This window comes from Urocampus carinirostris, chromosome 1, assembly GCF_059441175.1.
Source record: "Urocampus carinirostris isolate Australia breed hairy pipefish chromosome 1, RoL_Ucar_1.0, whole genome shotgun sequence".
In the NCBI taxonomy this organism is placed as follows: Eukaryota; Metazoa; Chordata; class Actinopteri; order Syngnathiformes; family Syngnathidae; genus Urocampus; species Urocampus carinirostris.
The window spans coordinates 60,115,963-60,142,152 of record NC_142349.1 but is presented as its reverse complement, the minus strand read 5'-3'; the positions used below and the strand labels follow the sequence as shown (position 1 = coordinate 60,142,152).

Here is a 26,190-nt window from a genome sequence, read left to right as displayed (position 1 = left end):
GTTCTTTGTCTCTCATTCTCTCTCCGTTTACTCTTCCTCTTTTTCTATCTCTTGTTTTTCTCATTCTCTTTCTTTGCCTCTTTCTTTTGCGCTTTCTTTCTCTCTTTCTCTTTTTCTTTCTCTGTCTCTCAATTTTCTCTCCCTTTCTCTATCATTCTCTTTTTCTCTTGCTCATTCTCTCTTTCGCTCTCTCTCCTTCTCTCTTTTTTCCATCTTTCTCTTTTGTTCCTTCTCTTTAATCTACTAGTCCAGCCCCTGTTTTGAGAACAACGCTAACTTTTAACCAAGGATACATAATAGACTATTGCCACGGTACACGTTTATTCAGATCAAAATATATTTATATAGTGTTTTTAATTTAGTGAAACACTAATCTAGAGCATCCATGACACATGCGCTGTAGATACAGTTTAGAATATTTACACATGAACTAGAAAGAGGAATCGGATTTCTTTTCTTCGGGGTGGATGCTGGGTGACCTTTCACAGCGCCACACGCCAGTAGTGGTGGAAAAAAGCACTACAGTACTGCCCTATACTCGGAAAAAGGTCCACACCATACAAAATCTAACTGACAACCATGTATGGATATTTTTCGACATCCCCCAAAAAATGTTCGTATCTACAGTTTTTGTAAGTCGAATGGTCGTAAGTAGGGGAACGTCTGTACAATCGAATGAACATGCATTTTTTTTATAGTTATGGGTCAAGAAAATTTTTATTTATTTTACATAACATGACAATGCTAGATCCTTTGCGACCTGGTCATCCTTTTTATTTTTATTATATATCATACTTTAATCATTTTACATTTTAATTTTATTATTTGTAATTTCAACATCCTTTGCAGCCTGGTCATCCTGGAAGGGGGATTACCTCATGTGCGGTCCCTTCTCAAGGTTTCTTCATTTTCCTCATGTTGAGGTTTTTGAGTTTTTCCTTGCCCTCATGTAGGTTTCAGATCAGGGGATGGTGTAGTAATAGTCTGTAGTGGTCTGTGGAGCCCTTTGAGTCTCCTTATGATGAAGGGCTATAAAAATCAACATGCCTTGACTTGACCTCACCTCATGATTGTCTGCCATCTTGGTACTCAAAAACTGGACCAAAATAAGAGAAGTAAAATGGTGCGATTTGGTCACTTTGAGTCTCTGTAGGTTGCATTTTTCCTTGATTTTAGTTGCACTAAAAACAAAACAGCTATAGCTAGTGGTCAAATATTACAAAGTGCCTCTTTAAAGAGACATTTATTAAGATATTGACAGGGTTGGGTAGGGTTACTTTAACTTGATTACTTTCAATTACTTTTGGATTACTCCAATACCAAATATGCTAATAAAAGACAAAAGAAACTAAATATGAATAAAATTATGACTCACAACACGTGGTAAGCTTTCTCTCCTGGCTTTGATCTCCGGCAAAACTAACATAAAATGCGACAGAGACAAAATGAAAATAAATCCAAACAGCTTGCCAACATCATTTTTGCCATTCCATGTATTCCGTTACTCCCCAAGCCTGCACAAAATTAGTAATTTTATTCATATCTAGTTTCTTTTGTCTTTTATTAGCATATTTGGTATTGGAGTAATCCAAAAGTAATTGAAAGTAATCAAGTTAAAGTAACCCTACCCAACCCTGGATATTGATTAACCTCTCCAAAAAAGATGTTGAAGTAGACACCGAGCTCCAATTGGTTCTTTTTCCCTCGAAAGATACTAGAACCCATTTAACTGGTGGAAATAGACATTGTTGGGCAATAACTGTAACAATTAAATGTGAAGTCTACCTAATGTAAATCAATGACTTCTGTAAATACACACATTAGTCCATATTATGACTTTAATGGCCATTAGCGGTTGCACGTTCTACATATTTCACTCAGTATTTGTTTTTAGTGTTGCATTATTTCATTAACAATTTAACATTATAACTCACGTTTATAACTGCTTTATTATTAAAGAATAGATTTTTCCTCAAATTCACCACTGCGAAACGTGAATATCCAACGAACAAGTATATTTGTGTATGCAATGAAATTAGAAATATTTTAATAGAATCAAATTGTAAATATTTTTTTAGCCCAAGCAGTTGATAAAATAAGAATACCATATAGCTTTCTAAGATGCATACAAAACAGTGACAAGTTTACACGCAAGGAATCATCGGAATGGAAATGAATATTGGATTTTTTTAAAACACAGTGTGTATTATTTAGCGCCTCCTAGTGGTAAAAAAACGAACAATAAAGATTTGAACAATAAGCAAAAATACACAAACTATCATAAGAAATTAGCATTTGTTCGACATAACACCATCCTCCCCCAGAGGGAGCTGACATAGTTGTCGGCCATCTTGTATCCAAAAATCTCAAAAAGGCTGAGCCCAAAAAAAAATGGTGCGTTTTGATCACTTTGAGTCACCATAATTTGTTTTCTTGTACTTTTCAGCGCTAGTTTTTGGTTGCACTACACCATGCAGCAACATTTAGTGGTCAGATGAGACGCACTGTCCCTTTAAGCAGAGGGGTGTCAAACTCATGTTAGCTGGGGAACACATGCTATAAAAAAGAAATCTCACTGGGGCCGGAATACCAGGTTTAAGAGAAAGAGAAATAGGGGAGAAAAAGGGTGAACAAGGGAGACAGAGTGGGAGAGCGAGAGAAGCTAAGAGAGACAGAAGAGTGAGAGAAATAGAGAGTGCGACAGGGAGAGCTAAAACAATAGTGAGAAAGAGAAAAAAGAGAAAGAAAGATACGAAAGAAAGAAATAAAAAGAGAAATATAGCGAGAAAGATCAAAAGAATGATAAAAGAGGATATGACAGAGCGAGAGAGGGAAAAAGAGTGAACATGAGAAAGTAAGAAAAAAAGGAAAGAGCAGAAGAGAGAGCAGAATGCAAAAAAAGAGAGAGAAGGTGATGCAGAGAAAAGAGCGAGGGAAGAAAAAGAGATATATAAATATTGAATGAATGAATGAAAACTTTATTTCGAACATAAAAATAAAAACAGGACAAAAACAATGAATCAACAACGAAATAATGTCACACATGTTCGAAAAGGGGTAGTCAGAAGCAGATGCTTATTTTTCCTACCCCTTTATCTTCCCTATAAAACACATTTTATATATATTTGAGAGAGAGAGAGAGAGAAGCTTGAGAGAAAAAAATACTACTGTAGTTCCTTTGCGGGTGGTGCCTGGCTTGGTTGACATCAAGTGTACACAATTGAAACTGCAGCTCATTTTTCTCTCGCGCTTCTCTCAGTGTTGTCTTGCGGGCCGGATTAGGACTCTTGGCAGGCCAAATCCGGCCCGCTGTTCTCCTCTTTGACACCTGCGCTTTAAGCCATCTGAAGGAGTCGTTTACGTATAAAGGTTTTAAATCAGGGGATGGTGTAGTAATAGTCTGTAGTCTGTGTGGTCTGTGCAGCTTTTTGAGACTTGTGATTAAGGGCTATACAAATTAACCTGACTCGACAAACACGATTATGATTACGAGGCTGAAGCGGGAGCGGAATTATTATGCAAATAGAAGTCATTTCCACTTTTTACTCTTGATATTAAATCATGATTTTATTCATGTCACGTACCAAATCCCCACGTGAGCTCCATTACTGCATGCTGTGTGTTAACAAGATGCGGTCTTACGTGGTTTCCAATATACAAGGATGGATTCAACTGTGGCATTTTTGCCATGGAAATGAAAATAAAACTAAAATGTCCCAGAGAACTTAACCAATGGAGATGAAATTTTTTTAAGTAAACCGGAGTTTTCATGTAGCATTTGTCTCTGCACTACAAGTCCAACAGTGCTTTAAGGAAGAAAATATACGGTTGAGGGAAACTAAATTTACCGTACAATGTACATGCATGAGTAATTGAAAAATTAGGACCAACCCAGTATTTATTAAATACGGGGGTGCGAAGCTCCATCAGGTGAGGCACATTCGACCTTGGGAATCATTTTTTTATCCGAGGATAAAGTGCAAATACACCTCCACTACATAAGGGGGCAGTGCCGCTCTCATTGGAAGAGTGTGCGTTCGATGACGAAGGAGCATTTGCACTTTTCACATAGCACAGAGTAGGAAGCTTAGATAGTAAGTATAGTAAACCCTAAAGTAAAAACATGAAAAAATATTTAATGGGGAGAAGACAGATGGAGAGGATGGAGAAAAAGAGACAAACAAAAGTGTCCTCTCGAAAGCCAAGATGAGGAAATATGAGAATTGTATGTAGCGACTGAGATTAGAGGGCAGCACGGCGGCGCAGTGGTTAGCGCGTGTGCTCCACAGTTCTGTGTGTGTTCAAATCCAGCTACCGGACTTGCTGTGCGGAGTTTGTATGTTCTCCCCGTGCTTGCGTGGGTTTCCTCCGGGCACTCCGGTTTCCTCCCACATTCTAAAGACATGCATTTCAGGTGGATTGACCGGTCCAAATTGTCCCTAGGTGTGAATGAGCGAGCGAGTTGTCTGTCCCTGTGTGCCCTGCGATTGGCTGGCAACCAGTTCAGGGTGTCCCCTGCCCACTGCCCGATGATTGCTGGGATGGGCTCCAGCACCCCCGCGACCCTACTGAGGATAAGTGGTGCAGATAATGAGATGAGATGAGACTTAGATTAGGAGTGACCAGTGTTCTTGCTGTGTCTAAAAATATCGACAGCGGACAGCGTGAAGCCAAATAAGTCACTTAAAAACATTACACCACAAATCGAGGCTTGATTTTTTTTTTTCCAGTGAAAACGTGCTAAACAAGGGATTCAATTTGGCGAGGACGGAAAGCGACATGTCCACTTTAATATTGAGCAATCATTGTTTTGTCCACACCAATATTATGTGATCACCTAAAATCCCAGTGTGTAATATTTGACCACTAGATGGCATTGTATTGTCTAACAAAAACCAGGGCCACAGTGCCAGACACACATTGCGGTAGGGATTGCACTCTGTAAATCTTTGATTTTTTTTTCAAAAAAAAATTAACATTAGTATATTAGTTCATGTATATTTGGCTAGTATTCAAATTAAAGATTTTTTTCCCCTGAATAAACGTTTTCGTACTATTAGGTGGCACCAAATATGACACACTGTCCCTTTATAGAAAGATGAACGTCTTGTTAATTAGCAACGCAGAAAAAGTTAAATCATGTTAAAAATTCAAAAAATGAAGATGTTTTGGAAATAGAAACAATGATATAACATCTACAGTATCTTACAAAAGTCAGATACTCTATTACAACGTTTAAGTAAAGAACGCTGGAGAAAACATCACTCTGACACAATGAAAGGTAGTCTGTGTAAAGCTCATACCAGTGTAAAATGATTCCCCCCCCCCCAAAAAAAAACCCCTCAAAATATAGCCAATATTAGCAAAAGTGATTGCACCCTAAAGTGAGAGTTCCTAAAGTCAATATTTTGTGTGGTCACCATGATTTTACAGAATAGGCTTAATCCTCCTGGGCATGGATTTCACCAAAGCCTCACAAGTTGCCACAGGAATGCTCTGCCACTCCTTCATAACAACATTATAAGGCAGGGGGATATTTGAGATCTTGTGCTTCCCCACCTTTCTCTTAAGGATGCCCCAAAGATGTTTTATCTGGTTTATATCTGGAGACATACTTAGCCAGTCCATTACCACCCTTAGCCCCTTAGGAATCACTGCCCTGCGACCCGGTTTCCGCAGTGAAACTGCTCACAATACGCGCTTGAGTTCATGTTTCCCTCAAAGAAACACAACTCCCCAACTCCAGTTGCATTCATGCAGCCCCAAACCACCAAATCTCCACCACCATGCTTGATTGTAAGCATGACACAAGCATATTTGTACTCATCACCTGGTTGCCACCACACACACTCCACACCTTCTTTGGACCTCCAACAGGAGGCCTGTTGTGAGTGCATCCTGATTCTCTAAAACGCTGGAGGATCTCGGCCCCAGTACTGCAGCTCATTTTAGGGTGTTGTCAATCTTCTTGTAAGCCTTGACCAGCCTTATGTAGTGCCGCAATTCTTTTTTTAACATCCCCAGAAGGTTCCTTGCCATGGTGTGCCATCTTGGGAGTTTCAGTGATCAGTATGACTGAGTGTGAGAGCTTTACTACAAATTGAACACACCTGATCCCTATTTACACCTAATAACTAGTAAGGGTAACAACTCACATGGTATTTTGGAGTGAAAAATGACAAGCAGTGCTTTGTTTGGACATTTAGGGGTGTAGTGTCTTTGGGATGTTGTAAATTGTAATGCCTAGGGTTTAGCTATTGATGGCTATATTTTCCAGAAAGTCTATGACGGCCACGTCAGTTTTTTTGAGAGGTAAAATACAATTTACACTGCTATATAAGCTTTACACAGACACGGTTCTATTAAACATTGTAATGAAGTATCTGCAGAAATGTGAGGGGTGCACTCCATTTGTGACAAATGTATGTTAGCATGCTCATGGGGGCAAAAATACGCAGAAAGGAGATATGGCAAAAAGGGCACGCGCTTTAATGCATTCAGGACAAGTTCCAAGTTCCAGACGTTCAACATTGGTCTTTATAGTGTTCTCAAATCAAGTTAAGATATCTCGTGAAGGTCGTCCGCCCCGGCTCCCTCAGCATATCAGCTTGGGACCTCTTGCAACAACGTCATTCCACGACCTTCACCAGATGCCTACATACTTATTAGTTATTATCCACATTCCACAACACCATTTTGGGCAGTATCCCCCTCTGCTGTTCACAATCAGCATCACAACATTCTTTATGTTCAAATCTTGGTTCATGTAGTAAACAGATTAACAATTGAGCCCTGACAAAATATTCTCGCTAGGGAACTTTTTTTGCATGACTTATCTTCAATTTTCAAAATAGTCGTCATCTAATTTTATAATCAAGTTTCTGATCTATCTTTAAAAAAACGAGAACTAAGATTGTGCTGTTTTCTCTCTTCTCCTTTTTCCTTTCGCCCTCATGTTTACGTGTGCCTCATCCTCATCTACATTCGATGGCATTGACTCGTCCCCGCCTTCCCCTTCCACTCCCACCGCCCTTCCTTCCCCCTCCCTCATGTTTCCACAGAGCACCTGCGACACACTCCGGAGTCACTCGGACAGTCTCGGATTCACGCCGAACATGTTACCTCGTCACCCGACTCTAGGCAACTTTGAGGAGTTTGCTTGTTGACAACCTGATCTTTGTGTTTTGTTTTGGGGTGGGAGGGATTTGACAGCAAACTGTGAAACAATTGTCGTATTTATCAAAGAAAAACAAAGGTTGATGTGTACAGTAGTTTATCAACGCCTCTCTAGAATACAATAACATCATCATCCGATAAAAACCTCGACAACTTCCGAAACAGAACTCAGGTTTAAAGGCCACATCGTTTATTCATGTTTTCCAACATGTCCGCTTTTCAGTCCCAATGTGTCCAAAAAGGAAGTGACGTTTCTACGTGACCGGAGAGGAAAACCGCACCGCCTGCTATGTGTCTGCGCCGTCTGCTCCGAGGGAAATGATTGTTGCCTTTCAGCTTAAATTCATCCACGTCATACACGCAAAGTAAAAAGAAGAAAAAAAAAGGAACCCTCGCAATGTATATGTATTGTTCGGGATTTCGAGAGAAGAAGCTAAAAATGTCTTTCTTTGCCTTTCTTGACCATGTCAATTGTGTCTTATCTCGTGGGTGTGAAGAAGTATTGGGACTATGCTGAGAGACGTTGCGCAATTAAAGGGCTTTCTTTCAGGGAATAACGATTCTAAGGATAACATTTTAGCAAATTCTGTACTAAACCGTTATCCCACTTTGTGGCCTCAGTGTATCGGGGGTTAAATAATATTCCGCAATCCATTATCCCCAATCGCATATTGCTACGAGAGCACATTTTTGTCGGGCCTAGGCTAGTCTTTTTGTGCTATTCTGTCCACTAAAAAGTGAACTGCACTAGTGCAGCCGTGATCCATTATCAACAACCCAGAATTGCTGCGAATGGGAACTGGAGAAAAGCACTTTGGTCTGAGAGGCATGTTGTTCTGGCCCACCTAAAATGAAAAGCATGATTCTGGCAATAATCTGTTATCCCTAATTGGCTATTGCTGAGAACAGGGAGCATTTTTGTTGGGCATGGAGTCTTTCTTCTGCCGTTTTATCCACTAATAAGTGAACTGCACAAAGAACAGCTGCAATCCATTATGCTCATTTGTATATTGCTGTGGGCAGAGATCAGCAGAGTGTACGTCTGTCTGGCTTTGGCAGCTCTATTTTTGCCGTTATTTGAACTCTAATCATGTGGCCACAAACTATTATCTCCTTTTGCATATTCCTGCAAATGAGGCCTGGTATTATTATCAGGGGGCGTACCATTTTGGCACACCTAAAATAAATGCATGCTTTTGGCTGCAATCCAATATCCTCAGATGAGTATTGCTGAGATCAGGGGCTTGCAGAGCGCAATTTTGTCAGGCCTGAAGACTCTTTTTTTGCTGTTCTGAACACCCAAAAGTAAACTGCTCGTGCAGCTGCAATCCATTTCCCCTGAATGGATATTGTTGAGAGCAGGGGGGTCAGCGAGGCCCTTTTTTGTCAGGCCTTTTGTGCAATGATTGCTGCCTAAAAGCAACTGCACTTGTTTGGCCGTGATCCATTTCCTGTTTTGCAACAAACGGGTACGGGCACTTTTGTCAGGTGGCTTGCCGTTCTGGCCCACCTAAACTGAAATGCATGGTTGTGGTCACAATCCATTATCCCCCTGCGACTATTACTCAGAATCGGGGCTGGCCGAGCAGATTTTTTCTTTGGCTCAAGCTGCCTTTACCTTCAAAAAGTAAGGACTTTCTTCATTTAAAGTTTTGAAAAATTACATAATTGATCATGTATTTTTTATTTTTAATGTCGATTTTTATCTAGTTCATTCAATAAATTTTGCAAAGAAATGTTAATTTAATTCATTTTTCGTATTTTAACTTTGTCCTCCTACTGTAGTATCAGTTAACTACAATATATTTTTTGTAGGGCATGTTTTCTTTCAAACTGACTAGAAAATATGACAGCCCTTGTAATATTACAATTTCTTAGTCTAACCCTACTTCTAATCACTACCTGGTAGTAACATAATAATAAAGTGACAATGTAATACCAACATGATAAGCAAATCCAATTTTTAGCCCTTTGCGCTAATCATTAACATAGAGTGGACTTAAGATGCGTATTGTGGTCCAAGTAGCCCGTGTTCTTCTCTACATGGCCCCAAATACTTCTTCAAACAGCAATCAGCACAATGCCTTGTGATAGTATCCCTTATTGTCTATAAAAGCTCCAGTCGAAATAATGAACTGAAGTGTCTATATTACAGCGATTTAATGCCATCAAGAAATTCTATACTATTCATCCAGTTCATGCGTAAAGAAAAAATAACATAAAATCCAGGTTCCGGGTATGTATAGATCTAGGTGACTGTTTCCATACGTGTGAATGTTTTGGTGATTAGCGCCAACGTGACCGAGAATCGCCGCCAGTTTCCTCAAACGACACATACGCATTGTATAATTCCACCCTCGTATCCTGTGGTTGTTCTTCTAAGTATTCTGGAAAATGTAACGAGTCACTGAAGAAACTTTGTGACGTGAGAATGATCAAGTATAATAAAATCGATATTTACCCATCATGTTTACGTCACGGTCTCTTGTTATTTCGTTGAATATTTCGAGATTTGTCAAGTAAGGTTGTCCAGGGTCGTTGCTAGCCATTTGGTACTTCTAAGAGTATTTTTACTTGAGTACCTTTGTGAAGAAAAAAAAAAGGTTATTTTACTCCGCTACACTGGGCAACATTGAAGTCGTTAATTAATCCCCTCCACGTAGGTACGCGTCTGTCTGTCTCGCTAGGGCACATATTTTATTGATTGAGACCTCTGGCAGGCTCTACCATGTTTAACCAATCAAACACAGCAGCCTCGTCACGTGACCATATTCAACTTCAGAAGGGGGAATTTTGTTTACAGATAAAAAAAAGATGGAAACTCTTGCTTACATGCCTGTCAACCTGTACGGTTTTGCCGTACAAAGTACGTTTATTATGCATTTTAAGACGTGTACGACTCACGAGAAAATCTGTATGAAAAAACGCAAATTTGTCAATTATGGGTACCATCCGGTATACACCGACTATCACGAAACAGCAAATCAATCAAGTCAAACGAGCTCGCCGCGGAAGCCTCTATCTCGGTATCGTTATTTTTCGTTGACAACGAAGCGAGCGGTTTGATGTAGTGAATGGAAGTTCGTCTCATTTTAGAGAATCGGCTTTTTCGGCTCAACTCATTAAAGAGAGCAGTCTCTCAAACGGCTCACTTGCTTTGATGCATTATATTACGAATTATTATGTTGTAAAAAGAAGTTAAGAAAAAAGGAAGTGTAAAATTGTGGTTATCCCTTTAATCAGTATATTACCAACAATAATTAAATGCAGAAAATGAGTTGATCATTTGAATAAGAAAATGTAATATTCTACTTAATTATATTTTCATGTATTTTTTCCTTCAACAGTGAACGTCCAAGCTACTTAATTTTTGAACATTTTTTATAATAAACCTCATTCATGTCGAGCAACTCAGGATCTCGCAACAAAATGTTAATCAACAATATATATGATATAACGAAACACATGTACAATATAATGTTAAATCACATAAACACGTTTGGAAAAAAATATGTTGTAAGATTATTTTGTATTTTGTAAGGGAAAATTAAGGGCATGGAGCCGTGGAGGTTGACAGGTATGTGTTTAGCAATCCCGACTATGAAAACACAGAAGAGGAGGAGCACCCCTGGCCTCACATCGAAAGCATGTTCCCCTTAAAAAGGGTGCGAAACATCCGCTACAATATGCAATGTCTCCTTTGTTTGCCTAAACAAAACAGAGATTCCAGCATTCAAGAATTTAACATCAAACTTGAGGAAACATGTAGCGGTCAGTTTCCTAAATTCTAATTATAACTTTACTTTGGTTTTATTTGCTATTTATTACCTGCTTGTCTTATTCTTGTTTGATATTCTGTGTACACAAACTTAGGTGTCCTAAAAGCTGTTTTGAAGTAAAATGTAGAAGTATTATCCTAAACCATCATACACACATTACTACTTGGTGCTACATGTGCTTAATTTATTTTATTTGTACTATTTTCATTTTGTTTATTTTAATCTACTTTTAAATAAAATGTATTTTTCTTTTTGGATCTACTTTGATGATCTAATTGGTGATTTTAAAAAAATCAATAACTACGAAGTTGCTTCAGTTACTCAGTACTTGGGTAACTTTTTGTTTTTACTCAAGTAAGTATTTGGATGACTACTTTTACTTCTACTTGAGTAATATTATTCTGAAGTAACAGTACTTTTACTTGAGTCCAATTTTTGGCTACTCTACCCACCTCTGAATATAAATAATATTCTAAAAATCGAGTTGTGCAGATCACCTAAGTTAACTGTTGCACTATACAGGGATCAGAATGGAGATTTTCATTTTCAGCTGAAATAGCCAGCGTCCAGGAATAAACCAGGGCGGAGACCCTCCCCAACCGCCCCAACCGCCACAACCCCCCCCAAAAACCTGGGTTTTAGGCATTTTACTTTTCCAAAACCATGCTTATATTTATCATTTAAGTAACATTTTTAGAAGATTAAAATAATTTGCCCACATAACTGATTTTTTTGTAAATACTGCAAGATAAGTTCAAATGCAGTTCAGTCCCTGCAGCTTGTGCGACAATGCGGCCAATTTTTCTAACGGCCGCCAGGGTGCGCCAGAGCAATAAAGGAAAGAGTGAGACAGTCGGATTTTGAATTTGTTTGCTACGCAAGAGAAAAAGTGAAAAAGTCGGAATGCCTTTGGGGTTCAAAAACAGCGGAAATCCGCGGATCCGCGGAAAATTCTGATCCCTGACTATAAGGTAAATGAATTGGTGCAAACATCAAGTACCATAGACCCCCAAGATATGATATGCTGGTCTGCTATTGGTGATAGCTTCATACTAATGAAGCCAATGGCCGATCTCCCTTCCACAATACTCCATTTCTGTCTCTTTTTTCAGTTCGGAACCTTGCCAAACAAACTTTCATTTGTTGAGCGATGGGTTCCAAGACTTGCAGTGATGCTAAACGGAGAAGCAAGAAGATAACAATGAAAGTAAGCTTGAGATGTTAAAGAAATATGAAGAAAGCATACGTATTGTTACCCTCTCTAAGGAATATTGCTGTAATTAATAGTCAGAAAAGAGCAGTTTTAATTTGAATTTGCTTACTCCTCCCCTCTTTGCATCCACCCACAACTTCAAAGTACCAGCTCGGGTCACACAAAAGGTAAATGTAATTTACCCCTGTTATATATAATGTCAAATGTACGTATATCACATAAAAGTTGTACTGTACTTTTCAGATTTAATATTTTTCTTGTTTTCTGGGGAGTATCAAGATTCAGAACGCATTAGGTCGTTACACAGGTTATTATCTCCCTCAAAACTACTAGACCACTTTACAACTCCCACCTCAGAATGGATTAAAGTCGTTTCTTGAGGCTCTACTGTACACTAGTTTTCATTAAAAAAAAATAAGAAAAAAAATATATTTACTTTTTTTAAATAAAAAACAGCGATAACATTTATTTAGGGATAAAAAAAAACAAGGATGGTCAATTATGTACACTTTATTAAACACTCAATCCTGATTAGCTACTATCAACAAAAGCAACTTAGCAAAAACAAAAAAGTGCAAAAAAATTCCACTCTTCCTTTGAAAATGAAACCCCAAAATCTGTATCCCAGAATTCTGCAGAAAACATCACAGAAAACTCTTGATGTGACTTTTCATAACTTAATTCTTTTTCACACGCGTTCAATTGTACAGAAGAAATCGAGCGTCACATTCCAGCATTAATAAATACATGCAAACATGTCTGAAACACGAGCTGACATAAGAGGGAATAGCTGCACAGGATAGGCCTCAGATTTGGAGGCTTTCGCTGTAACAATTAGAATGAACAACATCAGAGGGGAAAAAAAAACCTAGCATTTGTCAGTTTTCATTTTTTCATAAGTAATCATTGGGTCAACATTGGTGCCGGTAGGATGATTGCGGAACATTTTGATCAATTTCGTAAAACCTTACCCAACCCTGTCATAGTCCCCAAAAGACAGTAAAAATGTATTTATGTTCCGCTTCCATTGGCCCATTTTATCAGTGTTCGTAACTCTTAACAGAAGTGATCATGTAAAAACTTGGTTCAAAAAACGTTAAGACCGATATAAAATAGGAGGGCGCGTTCAAAATGATTAATTAGCTGGTCTTCATACGATTGAGGGAAAAAAACGAAGCAGGACAGGAGCACTTCTTTTCAAGAGCAAAGATTTTCTACACAATTATTCGTAGTGCTTTCAAATTCTAAATGTTTTCGGCGAGTTAAAAGCTTGTTTGAATGTCACAATTCAACATAACAAAAGCAGTCCAACAGCTTTTATTTTCACTTACTTGGCCGCGAGCAAACGGAGTTCAGATTTTACTCCGAGGTAGGTTGAACACCAAATGTTTGATGTGACATTTTCTTTTATATAATAATGCAATCGTGGAAAACTAAAGCTGCTTTTTTTCGTCTCAATAAAGTACATACTGGACTCATTTTGTGATATTTTATTTGGCTATTGGAATAAGTCTGGTGGCGTTTCCTCGCAGAGTGGTCTTTGCTTTGAAATATTGGTTATATTGTGCAGTGTTATGGGTATTAGGCAAAGCATTTCGGTGTTTGTGATTTATATTTTTATTATGAATACTGAGGGGAAATCATTTGCTGTGAATATGTATCAATATAAGAGCCTGCGGTGGGGAACTGGCTTTAAATTAGCGCAGGCCCCGCCCCCAAAGAATGTAAATGAGAAGTAGATCCTTTAGACCTGAAGCAGTTGCATCCAAATATTTTCTGTCTTAGTCAACTTTTTAAATCCGAGCAAAGTTTTCAGCCACTATATGAGGAAAACGTTGCGCCAGTTTTAATGTTGGAGGTCCAAATGGAGTTACCATGGAGACTTCATGAACACGAGCTGCATTATTTCAAGTATGCCTAACAAGTGACGGTGAACTGTTCTCCTGCACCGTTTAATTACCTGAGGAAATCTATTTTAGCCAAATTCTAGAGTAAATGGCATGACTAGTTTTAGTGTTTATAGTCGTACACCTTTTGAGGAAATTCTCCTCTCACGGGGAAAAAAAATGAGACCAGAAAGTACAATGTGGAGGAAAAAAACAGCTTTGCACATGCTGATGTGCCTTCTGGAGAGGTTTTGCTGCGATGGAGTCGCCTCTAATGAGCTGCTAGCGTAACGGGAAGGACCCACTTGATTGGCGGTTGACATTGAGCCGCTAGGCGCAAAGGATTTAGGGCGGGCAGAAGTCAGCGAAGTAAGGATGCTGCAAGGCTTCTTCCGCTGAGATCCTCTGGACCGGGTTACATTTCAGAAGGTTCTGTGCGGGAGGATAGCAAAAAACGGTTGCCAGGGGTAACAGGAAATCATGCAAATGAAGTACCGTAAATTCCGGACTACAGAACGCACCTTATTAAAGCCACGTGCGCAAATTTAAGAAAGAAACTCAACTTTTAATTCGTACAATGCGCAACGGATTTTAAACAACCAGAAAAATGAACGCATTTATGTCCATTTGTTACATTTTTAAAAATATCAGTAGGGTCATGTCTAGTACAGAATGGTACTCATTGTGCGGCGTGTAAAACACTTGTTTGCGAACTGTGTCCGCAGCTGTTGATCACCTAGCACAGCAATTAATATTAATTAAATTGTCATTAACATATAAACAGGAGTACGCCAAAAACATTCTCAAAACAAAACTCAATGTACTGTACTGACTAAAATTCAGAGGCTTGTACCATCACAACAGCCTGTTCACATGCTGAGCCATGCGACTGATCATAAGCTCTCCCATCCCTTGCTTACAAGACAAAATGATAGAGGAGACCAAGAAAGATTTTCTCCAACTACTACATAATTATTTTTTATTTTTTTTAAACACACTAAACAGTGGTTTATACGAGCACCTCTAAGCACAAGGTTTTCAATATACGAGCTTTATTTGGAAGAAAAATTTTGCTCTATGTAGGAGGGTAAATCCAACCTGTGAACAGTCCTAGAGACTACCACTAGAGACCGCTCTACGCCTGCATCCTAATTCTAGTTTGCACATGCAAACTACTACAGGCAGAAGAATTGTGCTGTGCAAATCTATTTGTGTACGTTCATTTAAAGTTGCAGTAACTTTAATTTTAAGTGCACATTAAGTTCTGAGGTATGAGCAATACCCGTCAGCCCCTATTAATAGTTGAAATTCCCCTTGTTAAGCAATAATATACCACAAAAATATTAACCAGCTCAGTAGCCTAGATGGTAGTGTGCCGGCTTTGAGACTGGGAGGTCGCTGGTTCGTGCCTCGACCGACACATACCTAATTGGTATAATGGCGGCGCCCTCTGGCTGCGGCTGCACCGACTCGCTACAACGGGTCAGGTGTATCGACATTTCGTTCTGTGTACATTGTTACAAAAGAATGACAATACAAAGGAAATTATTATTATTATTATCTACAATGACATTATCATCTGCAATCAGTGATCAAATTAGAGACGAAAATGTGCAAGATCTGCCTTTTTGGGGGAAATCAAAAAATGTATAAAATTGCTGGAAAAACGTACAATTTGACAAGCATGATCTAGGTCAGTGATTTTCCACCATTGTGCCGCAACACACTAGTGTGCCGTGAAAGCTCGTCAGGTGTGCCGAGATAAATCATCCAAGGTCACTTTTTAGAATATAAAATTTTATAAAAATTTATGAATCATTTTTTGCAAATATTATGTCATTGTCAAGTGTCTGTGCCGTAAAAACTGGGGGTATTGTGAATTGAATTGTAATTAAACATACTGTTCAGTGTCATTTTATAACATTTTTGGTTAGTGGTGTGCCGCAAAATTTTTCCAACACAAAAAACCTGCCCTTGCTCAAAAAAGGTTGAAAAACACTGATCTACGTCACTCATTACCTACTGGGCCAAAAACAACGTATTAAGCCGTTATCAGTCCGATAACGGTCAACCTGATAATTATCATGTACCCCTTCCCTTAGTTAATACCTAGTGTCAGCAAGTATAATGATTTTTTTGTATTAGTAAGGAATTTTACTTGGTCTCTTCTCAAGCTGTACGCCAGGGATGAGAGAGGTTAAAATGGGTTGCACGATTCAGCATGTGTAGACACTGTTATTGTGCGGTCAGTACAGTACTGAGTTTTGTTTTGAGAATGTTTTGTCGCACTTGGCATATATGTTAATGCAAATGTAATGAATATTAATTACTGCGCCAGTTGATTAAGATTGACATTTGTGGCATTTTGCCACCATAACAATGTGTTACTTTACAACGCAGCAGGGGAAGTCTCTGGCGCACATCCAAAGTCGCCACTGACAACCTCGTGACAATTCCCATGGTATTGTAAGTCGCAGGGTTAAAAATGTAGAAAAGAAAGTAGCGGCTTATAGACGAGAATTTAGGCCAAAATGATCAATTTGGTGCCACGTGTCGAGCGTGTACCGTACCTGGAGTAGGTCTCGACCTGTGCTACTGAGTTTGGGCACCACGTTGACCAATGAGGTGGTGGCTGGATACAAAGGATATGGCTGCCAAAACAGAACAGACGTTTTAAGCAGTGTCCAAACCAGTCAACACACACACGCAAGCACTTTCTCCGTGTTTCTACCTTGTAATCTGGGAGCTTGGTCATTGTCTGCCACTGCTCCTCAGTCGGCGTGCCCAACAATGTGTTAGGCTGTTAAGGAAAATGGTACCAGCGCTGGTTTAACCAAAGTGGATTCAACATTTTTTTGTACTTGGCTTTCTGATCAGGAAGACAAACCATAATTGATTATGGCATAAATGCTACATTAAAGGTATGTGCATCATTCAGGACACTGCAAAGTCGGGCAATAAATAATAATAATCTTTTCAAGTTACCTTTTCTTTTTGCTCATTTAAATCATTTTCTTACAGCATTATATATATATATATATATATATATATATATATATATAAACAGTAAGGATGAATAAGTATAAAGCAAACTTTATAGTATTGTAAATATGGTATCAACATAAGGTATTGTTTACAGTTCAAGAGTTAAGGTGTCGGTCTGCAAAAATGCAATATGGTGCATGCGTATTCTTCAGTACATTGAATCATTTTTTTTCACTATTCAAATAAGTATATTTTTTCGTTGAACAGTAAAATACTTTTATTTTGAAGACATTATTAGTAAAATGTATGCTTTTTAAAAAACACACAATTCAAATAATAATCGAGTTATTCGCCGTGTATTATATTTGACAATCATTTTATTCACTATTTTTTGCTGAGGAAATACAAAGTAAAATATACCGAATATGAAATGTAATACTAGTAATTTGAAACGATTATTTCAGAGATGCGATATACATTTTAGCACCAAAATATTTGTAGACAGCAGTCAGTAGAGTAGCGGCCTGTGGTTAAGTCAGCCCAAGTCAATAATTAAAAAAAAATATCCATTAAACATGTAATCTGTTTTAAATAAGTGTACTATTAAAAATAATAACGACATGGCTGTGTAACTAAAATGTGACATAGGCATTATAGTAAAACACATTTTGGCATATTGAAGCGACGTGCTACCCACATCAAAAGAGGAAAGGATATCTGAAGATTCTTTTCAACTGGTCGTCGACGTCGTTCCCGGGGAATAAAGGCCGTCCAGCGTTGGCAAGCTCTGAATTTAAAAAAATAAAATAAGACAAAAAACATATTTGAAATATGACACTGTACAAGTAATGCCCTGAACAGAAGGTGATGTTGCAGTAAAAAAAAAAAAGTCAGGACTCTTAGTACTCGTATGCTGATTTCTATTACTGAATATTGTAAGCTACGAATAATGGAGTAAGAAAAAAAATCTGAATATAGTTCTTCACACTGCTGCCACAACAAATATGTAAACATTAGAGTTTGCCAAGGGCGACAAGATTTTAGGGAAAAAAACTAATTTTTCAGACTAGTATTGATATTTCAATGCAATTGGATTTGAAAAGAAAAGTGCATTTTCTTGTTTTTTTTTAGTACTTAACCCTCCTGTTATCCTAGGGTCAAAATGACCTGCCACTCTGTTAAAAACCCCAAAAAAATCTCCTTGATTTATATTTTAACTTGAAATGTTATGACTTTTCCTCTACTGGCTGGTCTCAACAGTAAACAAATTATATTTGTTTTTAATCACATATTAATGTAAGCTGTGTAAAAATAAGTACAAAAAGAGTAAAAGTAAGAGTGAAATAAAGACAAAGGTTAATCATATTGACAAACTTCAGCCTTAAGAAAACAGCGCCCTCTTCTGGGGAGCTTTGTTACGGTTGCTGTCTGCTTACACAAGGCTAAAGACGCAGTGTCATGCGATTATAATGTACAATCGCAATGATTAGATTTCAGCTAATCATGTAGCCGTTGTTTGCAACAGCTATTTCAACTGTGATCACTTAATAAAGAGTCATGTGTATGTGTGGGTTTGCCAATGCAGATAATGGTACCTGCAAATATGCAGCCGGCCGACCACATATCGATGGAGGTAGAGTAAAGTTTTGCACCAAACAGCACGTCTGGGGGTCGGTACCACAACGTCACCACCTGTACACACACAGTGATCAATTATGCTAATTCGTGTGACCTGTGAGTGGTATCTCTTTTGTGCTGGCAGTCGCTTGGACCGGCACTACTCCCCCTCTTCTTTTCATCTCAACTGCCTGCGGTGGTGTGCTGAGCCTTTTGACATTTTACTGAGAGGGAGTGCAGTCGAGTGCACCCGAGAGAGCAGAGACATTCAATCACCACTTTGCAAAAAGCTTCCATTTGAAGGGATTGCAATTTGGCAAAAATGAACGTCGCAGAAAAGAAAAGGAGGTCATCGTATAAAGTCCAGGGTTAATTCACTCTTTTCATGGTCAAATACACGCATTTTTAGGCAGCCTCAAAGCCAAATTTCTAATTTTCCCCAGTACTCGGCATCCTGGTCTACACCTGTCCTCTTAGGGGAGATGACGCTTTACATGACAACGCCAAAGTACTAATGCCAGCTGCCGTTAGTCACGAGGGAAGAAGAAATGCAATGGCAAAGCGAAGCCACCAGAGCACACGTGTCAGGGATATTTTTATATCGAGTCAGACTGCCAGGACAAATGGCAACAATTTCAAGCATTTACAAGCCCTTCACCCAAAATTCAAGCAATTTTCAAACCTTGAAAATACAACATTGAAATTCCAGCATTTTCAAGGATTTCAAGCTCAAGTATGAACATTGAAAGTTATTTGTATGTAATGTTTTATGTGCCTTTAGTACACTCAATAAAAAAGTCAAGATTTGAACTGTGGACTTTGTCCCACAATGCCGCATGCCAGCTGCTTTCCTTTATGGTCAACACAAAGAAAAACAGAAGCGGACCATCATGACTGACAACGTGGCCTCTAATAACAGCGTGCAACTCCCTTAAATGTTGGCCTTTGCCACACGAGCGAGCGCCTTACCACAAATAAACACCTTGTTTGAAAATGTAAATACCGGTTACTGATTACCATCATTATATACTGGTAGAATATAATTACCCACCAAATTGAAGACTTAGTAAAGGTTTTATGCCATGCACTGTAACTACAATCGTGTATTATTGATGATTAAATCGTGTGGTTTTGACTTGTTAATTGTGGCATAGTTTGCATTTCACTCTGCACAGCAATGTTGTGAAAGAGCCCAACTGGGAACTGGAAGTGAGAATTAACCAAAGCTGTAAACGCTATTATGCATTCATCACATTAGCTGCAAGTTTAATGTTGTTTGGCTTCTTTCATTGTCAAGTTAAAAATATTTTGTGAGTGTTATAGTTTTAACTTGTATTATTTATGATCAGGATTTGAATATTAGTATTGCATGATTTTGCATTGATTGATAATATTTTTAATTTATTTTGTATTATTCTCAATGTTATTTTTATTATTCGTACAATTTTTTTATGTGTAAAATATAGGTCATTGACAATTGAAAAACATGCTAATCTTAAAATCAATAGATGAAAAAAAAATTCTCTACCAAAATAACTTTTATAAATGCAGAACTTTTTGCTTACAAGGTACCACTATGCACCTCATCACTTGTGTGCACTGTCTATCTATCTGTCATACTGTCTACATGTGTTTCTTAGTGTAGTGTGTCCGAGCATAATGGTTTTGTGTTTTTTATTTTCTGGACACTGAGGGTTGAGAGAAACACAATTTTAATTCTCTGTTTTTGCTGCAGAATTACAATATACAAGAAAGCAGACTTTGATATCACTACTATATATTAATAGATTTTATTTTCTATTTTTAATAATATTAATCATTTAAACACTTGAGACATTTTAATCAATCATTATAATCACTGGTAATATTTAAACATTTAAAGTTGAAATGGTTTTCAATGTTATGCATGCTAAGATGATTTACTCATGTTTTTTAGTATACAATTGAAATTACACTGGTCTATATATTTGATGCAACAGAGAAGATATTACAATTATCATTTTAAAAGTTTGAGGGAAAAAAAAAACTTATAATTTAGGCTGATATGTAACCTTATTCAATTTTAAATCAAATGCAGCAAATTAAGGGAACAAGAAACGGTTTTTCATTTTACAGAAATGCTATACTTTTGGGATATCGGAAATGAGATGTCCGTATTTTGAAGTGTCAAAAGTACTAAAAGATATTGTTTTTTTGTATCTGTATCAGTGGGTAAAATTCTTGATTTGGATTGCAATATCGGTGTTGGTCTGAAAAAGAGGGTATCAAATTTCCTGGAAAATATGCTCAATTTGTAGATCTTTTACTGCCAGTCATAGCAAAAGAGTAAAAATATAAATCCATTATTCTTTTACTTTGAAGCAAACTCCCCCCCTTGATTCCCTCAACACCTGAGTGAATAAATAAAAACATCCCACATTCTGAATATTGAAATAATTATTGACAGGATTCAATTGGTTTCATTGACTAAATTTGATGATGTCTGCCGTGTGTACATTCGGAAATGTGCACGGAAACATCTTTTAATCATTTGTAAGCATCGTACGTTGCACATTAAGCTAGTTATCGATAAGCTCGCTGCACATCAGCTCACCTCGGCTGAGTAACACCTCACGGGAATGCCGAACGCTCGAGCGAGCCCAAAGTCAGCCAGCTTCAGCTCGCCGTTCTGTAAACATTACATGATCGATGAAAACCTAAGTATTGCATTCATGAAGAATGACGGCTTCGCTCACTCTGTTGATGAGGAGATTCTGCGGTTTAAGATCTCTGTGAAGAACATTGCGACTGTGACAGAAAGCCAGTCCTTTTAACAGTTGGAACATGAACGACTGCAAGGAAAAATAAAAAACGGTGTCAAATCTAAAATCTCAACACATAAAAAAATGAAACATCAAATTACTAAGATATAAAACAATCCACAAATCAAAATTCTCACCTTCACTGTTTCAGGGTCTAAATCGCCATTGCAACTGTCAAAGTATTTCTTTAAATCCTGTGCGTTGAAAAGGTAAATATTAGCTCAAGGGTCTACAAGAGGTTAGATTTGAGATCATCTTACTTGGTCACAATATTCAAAGACCAAAGTTAACTTCTTGTCACTGTGCAACACATCATGTAGCCTGCAAAAGACACAATGATTAGGTTATACTATTTTTTTTTGTATGTATGTGTAAGAAAACAAACACAGATCAAATTGAAAACCAGGAAATATGAAGCTGTTTGGATATCTTAAAATTGTTTCACGGACGTATTTTGTTAATTTAACTTATCTTATGGTAGATGTGCAATTTATCAGTTTAATTAGGAAGTCAAAATGAAGAATACATTGTTAATTTCTATGTAAATACAGTAAAAAGTTGTGGATTCAAGGCAGAGTAAAGCATGAAATGTGAAGGCACTTTTTTCATTTTATTTTGCATTTTACATGCTTCAATGAAAATTAATTATATTGTATCTTATAGGGTGGCAGATCTGGCTTTTCTACATTTGTTTTTGACGGTTATGAAGACGTGTCTGAAATGAAGATCTGAGTTTGTGTTTGCTAACTGAAAATTATAAGTTCAGATATCACCAATGACAAGTATATACAGAAGAGGTTGATTGGTTATCATGCAGCCTGATTATCAGCACCGATATTTGGTAATTTGATGGATATTAGTATTGGCACATTCATTTATTCTACGCGCCGATTATTAAGTACAACACTGAGCATCTACTGAGGCTTTCTCTCCTCCAGCTTTCTGTCTCTTACGCTACCCACCCCATGCCTTCTGATTAGATAAGCCACCAGGAGGGGAGCCACTGAGGCAGAAAGCTGTTCCCACTCCGCACTGTCTGCAGTCTACTGAATATATTTTTCATATTCGCTAAACTTTTTCACATACGCAATTACTGTCTTTTTTTTTCTCCACCCCTTTTTATGACCATCCTTGACTGAAATTTCAAAGAAATGTCATAAACGTGCAGCGACGCTCACTAGCCTTCATGTCTGTCTATCCATCCATTATCTGTACCGCTTTGCCTCAGTAGGGTCGCGGGTGTGCTGGAGCCCATCCCAGCTATCTTCGGGCAGTGGGCAGGGGAACCCGGAACTAGTTGCCAGCCAGTCACAGGGCACACAGAAACAGGCAACTTACTCCCTCATTCACACCTAGGGACGATTTGGACCGGCCAATTAACCTGACATGCATGTTTTTGGATTGTGGGAGGAAACCGGAGTGCCCGGAAGAAACCCACGCAGGCATGGGGAGAACATGCTAACTGTGCAAAGGAAAGCTAGTAGCTGTGTTTGAACCCATAAACTCAGAACTGTGCGGCGGAGGCACTAACCACTCAGCTGCCGTGCCGCTTCCCCCTTCACGTGAACGCAGATTTTCCTATGCATCTAAACGCAGCGCTTCCGATAGAACTAGTGTCCTAATTTTGGACTGTATTATGTTTTGATTAAAAAATATTGGTTGGCGTGATTAAAACAAAAAAGTTACTGTTGTCAATTTAATGAGTTTATCAAGACATATTCATGCGACTCAATGTAGCTAAGCTTTATAGTATTCACGACCACTACTAGTTGTACACAAGTAGGCATTATATAGTGTACTATAGTGTACTGCATGTTTATTGTAAGTGGTTGTTCACTGATTACTGTAACCAGGGCACCATTGTGAATGAGACCCTGGTTTTATTAGATTTCCCCATGTAAACAAATGTTTGAATTGAGTTTAAAATCTGACTCCCCTATCTACTGTTTGCCAAGTAAGACACACTTCAAACATACAGTAATCCCTCGGTTTTCGCAGTTAACGGGGACCAAAACTACCCGCGAAAAGTGAAAATCCGCAAAGTAGCGACGCCCCTTCAAAAATGCTTAATTTTTTTTTTTATTTTTTTTTTACTATTTTATTTTATTATTAGTATTTTTTAGACCCGCGAAGCTCTGAACCCACGAACGTGGAACCGCGAAGTAGCGAGGTCCCACTGTATTGCATTGTGTGGCTTTGAGAGACTACAGAGAAATACCACACTTTTTACTCATGTAAATGTGAAAGATTGGTCATGTTTGTTGAGTTTAAATCCTAACGTATTTATTGTAAACGATTTCAGAGCGCCATTAAAGTTTTAATTGAATTTTTGACAAATATTCTTTGTATCTTTTTGCATTTTTTAAACATCTCTTGCGCCACTTTTAAGCTTTTATCGCAAAAGGAATATCGGCTCAAAATATCAGTCATCGGGCTCATCTGAATACTAATAATCGGTATCGCCTCTACAAAAACATATGGATCGATCTTTAACATACAGTATGTCTACAAATGACCAGGGCGGTGCAGTGGTTAGCGCATGTGCGGCACAGTTCTGAGTTCATGAAATCGAACCCCCTGTGTGGAGTTTGCATGTTCTCCCCGTGCTTGCAGGGGATTTCTCCGGGCACTCCAGTTTCCTCCCACATTCCAAAAACATGCATGTCAGGTTAATTGGCCAATTAAAATTGTCCCTAGGTGTGAATGGGCGAGCGAGTCGTCTGTCCCCGTGTGCTCTGCGACTGGCTGGCAACCAGTTCAGGGTGTCCCCTGCCCACTGCCTGAAGACAGCTGCAATGGGCTCCAGCAAGCCGCGACCCTACTGACAATAAGCAGTGCAGATAATGGATGGGTGGATGGATGTCTACAAATGCTATACTGTACTGCAGATCCGTTTTTGTTTAACCACACTATATTAACGTCAGACATTACAATCTGTAAATCATTCCTTGCACTAACCGGACTATGTTTTTATGCTTGAGCTCCTTCAGCAGGCAGATTTCTCTCAGGGCAGAGCTTGGCACGCCCTGTAGTTGGAGGAGAGTGGTTAGCATCGCAGTGCTAGGGACGAATCCACGTTTAAATTCAAAACACAAACCTCGTCGTCATCGTCCAAGCGGACTCGTTTTAGGGCCACAATTTCGTGTGTTTCTCTATTTTTAGCCTTGAACACAGTCCCGTATGTACCTGTGAGATTCATTTGGACAACATTAAAAAAATACATAGCTTAGTTTGAATGGCATGCTAGCTCATTCAGCTCGCATTCGTACGTCGACACAAGACATACTATTAATATATTATTTGTTAATGCGTCTAAATCAATGTCCTTAAGTTTAACTACGGAACAAAAGCAAATTAAACATGCCGCTAACGCCAGCTAACCTATAAGCTAAACAAATGCTTCTAAAGCAAATTTTGGTTAGCAGACATACCGGCGACAATATATTCTATAGAAAAAAACTTACCCTCGCCGATTTTTTCAAGTTTTTCATATTTCTGCATGGTCTCCCTCTTTGAACCAGCTAACGAGTAGCCAGCGGCGCAACCCGATGACCAAGTCCCGAAATTTTGCCGGGGGGTTGAACTTGTTATGATAGCTAGCGTTAGCTTGGTGCTAGCGACATTCGCTGCTCCCGAGCGCTTCAGTCTAGCCGCGCTTTTTGCGCCCCCTAAAGTACAAATAATGTATTGCATATATATATATATATATATATATATATATATATATATATATATATATATATATATATATATATATAGGGTTGGGTAGGGTTACTTTAACTTGAATACTTTCAATTACTTTTTGGATTACTCCAATACCAAATATGCAAATAAAGGACAAAAGAAACTAAATAAGAATAAAATTATGACTCACAACAAGTGGTAAGCTCTCTCTCCTGGCTTTGATCTCCGGCAAAACTAACATAAAATGCGACAGAAACTAAATGAAAATAAATCCAAACAGCTTGCCAACATCATTTTTGCCGTTCCATGTATTCCGTTACTCCCCAAACCTGAACAAAATTTAGTAATTTTATTCATATTTAGTTTCTTTTGCCTTTTTTTTAGCATATTTGGTAATGGAGTAATCCAAAAGTAATTGAAAGTAATCAAGTGAAAGTAACCCTACCCATATATATATATATATATTATATATAATTATTTTACTTGTTAGTAAAAAGTATTTTAAGAGCTAAATTGTCTGCTTTAGTGGGTTATGTTGCTCACGTTATAGTTTTGTTTTATTAACACAAATAAATGACACGATTTACTAGAAAAGATGGCTAAAGTATGCCAGTAAAGCCCCATTTATCTGCTTTGATTTAGTAATTAAACTATTAAAAATCAGAATAATGTTAAAACTACTTGTAAGCAATTTGATATAAATGCGAACAGGAGTCATACATAGTTTTCAACGCAGCAACGAAGATCATCAGCGGCTCTCTGCCCAGTTTGGAAAACAGTGCCAGCTTGTGATAGCGCAGCAGAAACATCATTTTTTTAGGACTCTTCCAACCCTGGCCACCACCTCTTTTACCTGTTGCCTTCTGGTAGGCACCAGATGTCCCTTATAACAAGGACAAAAAGACAGCTTTTTCCCCAGGGCTAGCACCACCCTAAATGAGCGCAAAAAACTGTTAAAAACATAGCTTGCGATTTTTTTTATGAGGGTTTTATTGCTGCACAAAATTGAAAATATACCTTGTGACTTATTTGGGGATTTGTGTTGCTGC

At 38.2% G+C, this 26,190-nt stretch overlaps 2 protein-coding genes across 8 annotated transcripts in view; one reads left to right on the top strand and one right to left on the bottom strand.

Annotated features, from left to right (window-relative positions):
* Positions 1-9,643, top strand: part of asic1c (acid-sensing (proton-gated) ion channel 1c) — a 163,646-nt gene extending 154,003 nt beyond the window's left edge. For 5 of the 7 annotated variants that reach the window (XM_088347260.1, XM_088347243.1, XM_088347269.1 and 2 more), the window contains one exon: positions 7,062-9,643. In XM_088347260.1, coding sequence (XP_088203386.1) covers positions 7,062-7,140 — 79 coding nt within the window. In that variant the 3' untranslated portion in view covers positions 7,141-9,643. The remainder of the gene's footprint in view (positions 1-7,061) is intronic. The other 2 variants (XR_015851992.1, XM_088347276.1) reach the window with 2 other exon arrangements.
* Positions 9,644-13,208: 3,565 nt separating this feature from the next.
* On the bottom strand, positions 13,209-25,116 carry cdk5 (cyclin dependent kinase 5). Its single transcript, XM_088347223.1, has 12 exons — positions 24,922-25,116; positions 24,555-24,643; positions 24,416-24,483; positions 21,718-21,778; positions 21,595-21,651; positions 21,392-21,487; positions 21,250-21,324; positions 18,635-18,731; positions 17,757-17,826; positions 16,786-16,846; positions 16,625-16,705; positions 13,209-14,486 (listed from the first exon to the last, which is right to left on the bottom strand). Exons 1-12 carry the CDS (start codon positions 24,956-24,958, stop codon positions 14,400-14,402), a joined length of 879 nt encoding a protein of 292 aa, XP_088203349.1. The 5' UTR covers positions 24,959-25,116; the 3' UTR covers positions 13,209-14,399.
* Between the last annotated feature and the right edge of the window lie 1,074 nt (positions 25,117-26,190).

Bases quoted from the DNA above. Each gene is read 5' to 3' on its own strand.
- cdk5 (XM_088347223.1), bottom strand. From the start codon at position 24,958: ATGCAGAAATATGAAAAACTTGAAAAAATCGGCGAGG. The intron at 21,779-24,415 runs GTTAGTGCAAGG...TGTCTTTTGCAG, and splicing joins AAGCATAAAAACATAGTCCG to GCTACATGATGTGTTGCACA. The intron at 18,732-21,249 runs GTGAGCTGATGT...GTGTGTGTACAG, and splicing joins TGAGGTGTTACTCAGCCGAG to GTGGTGACGTTGTGGTACCG.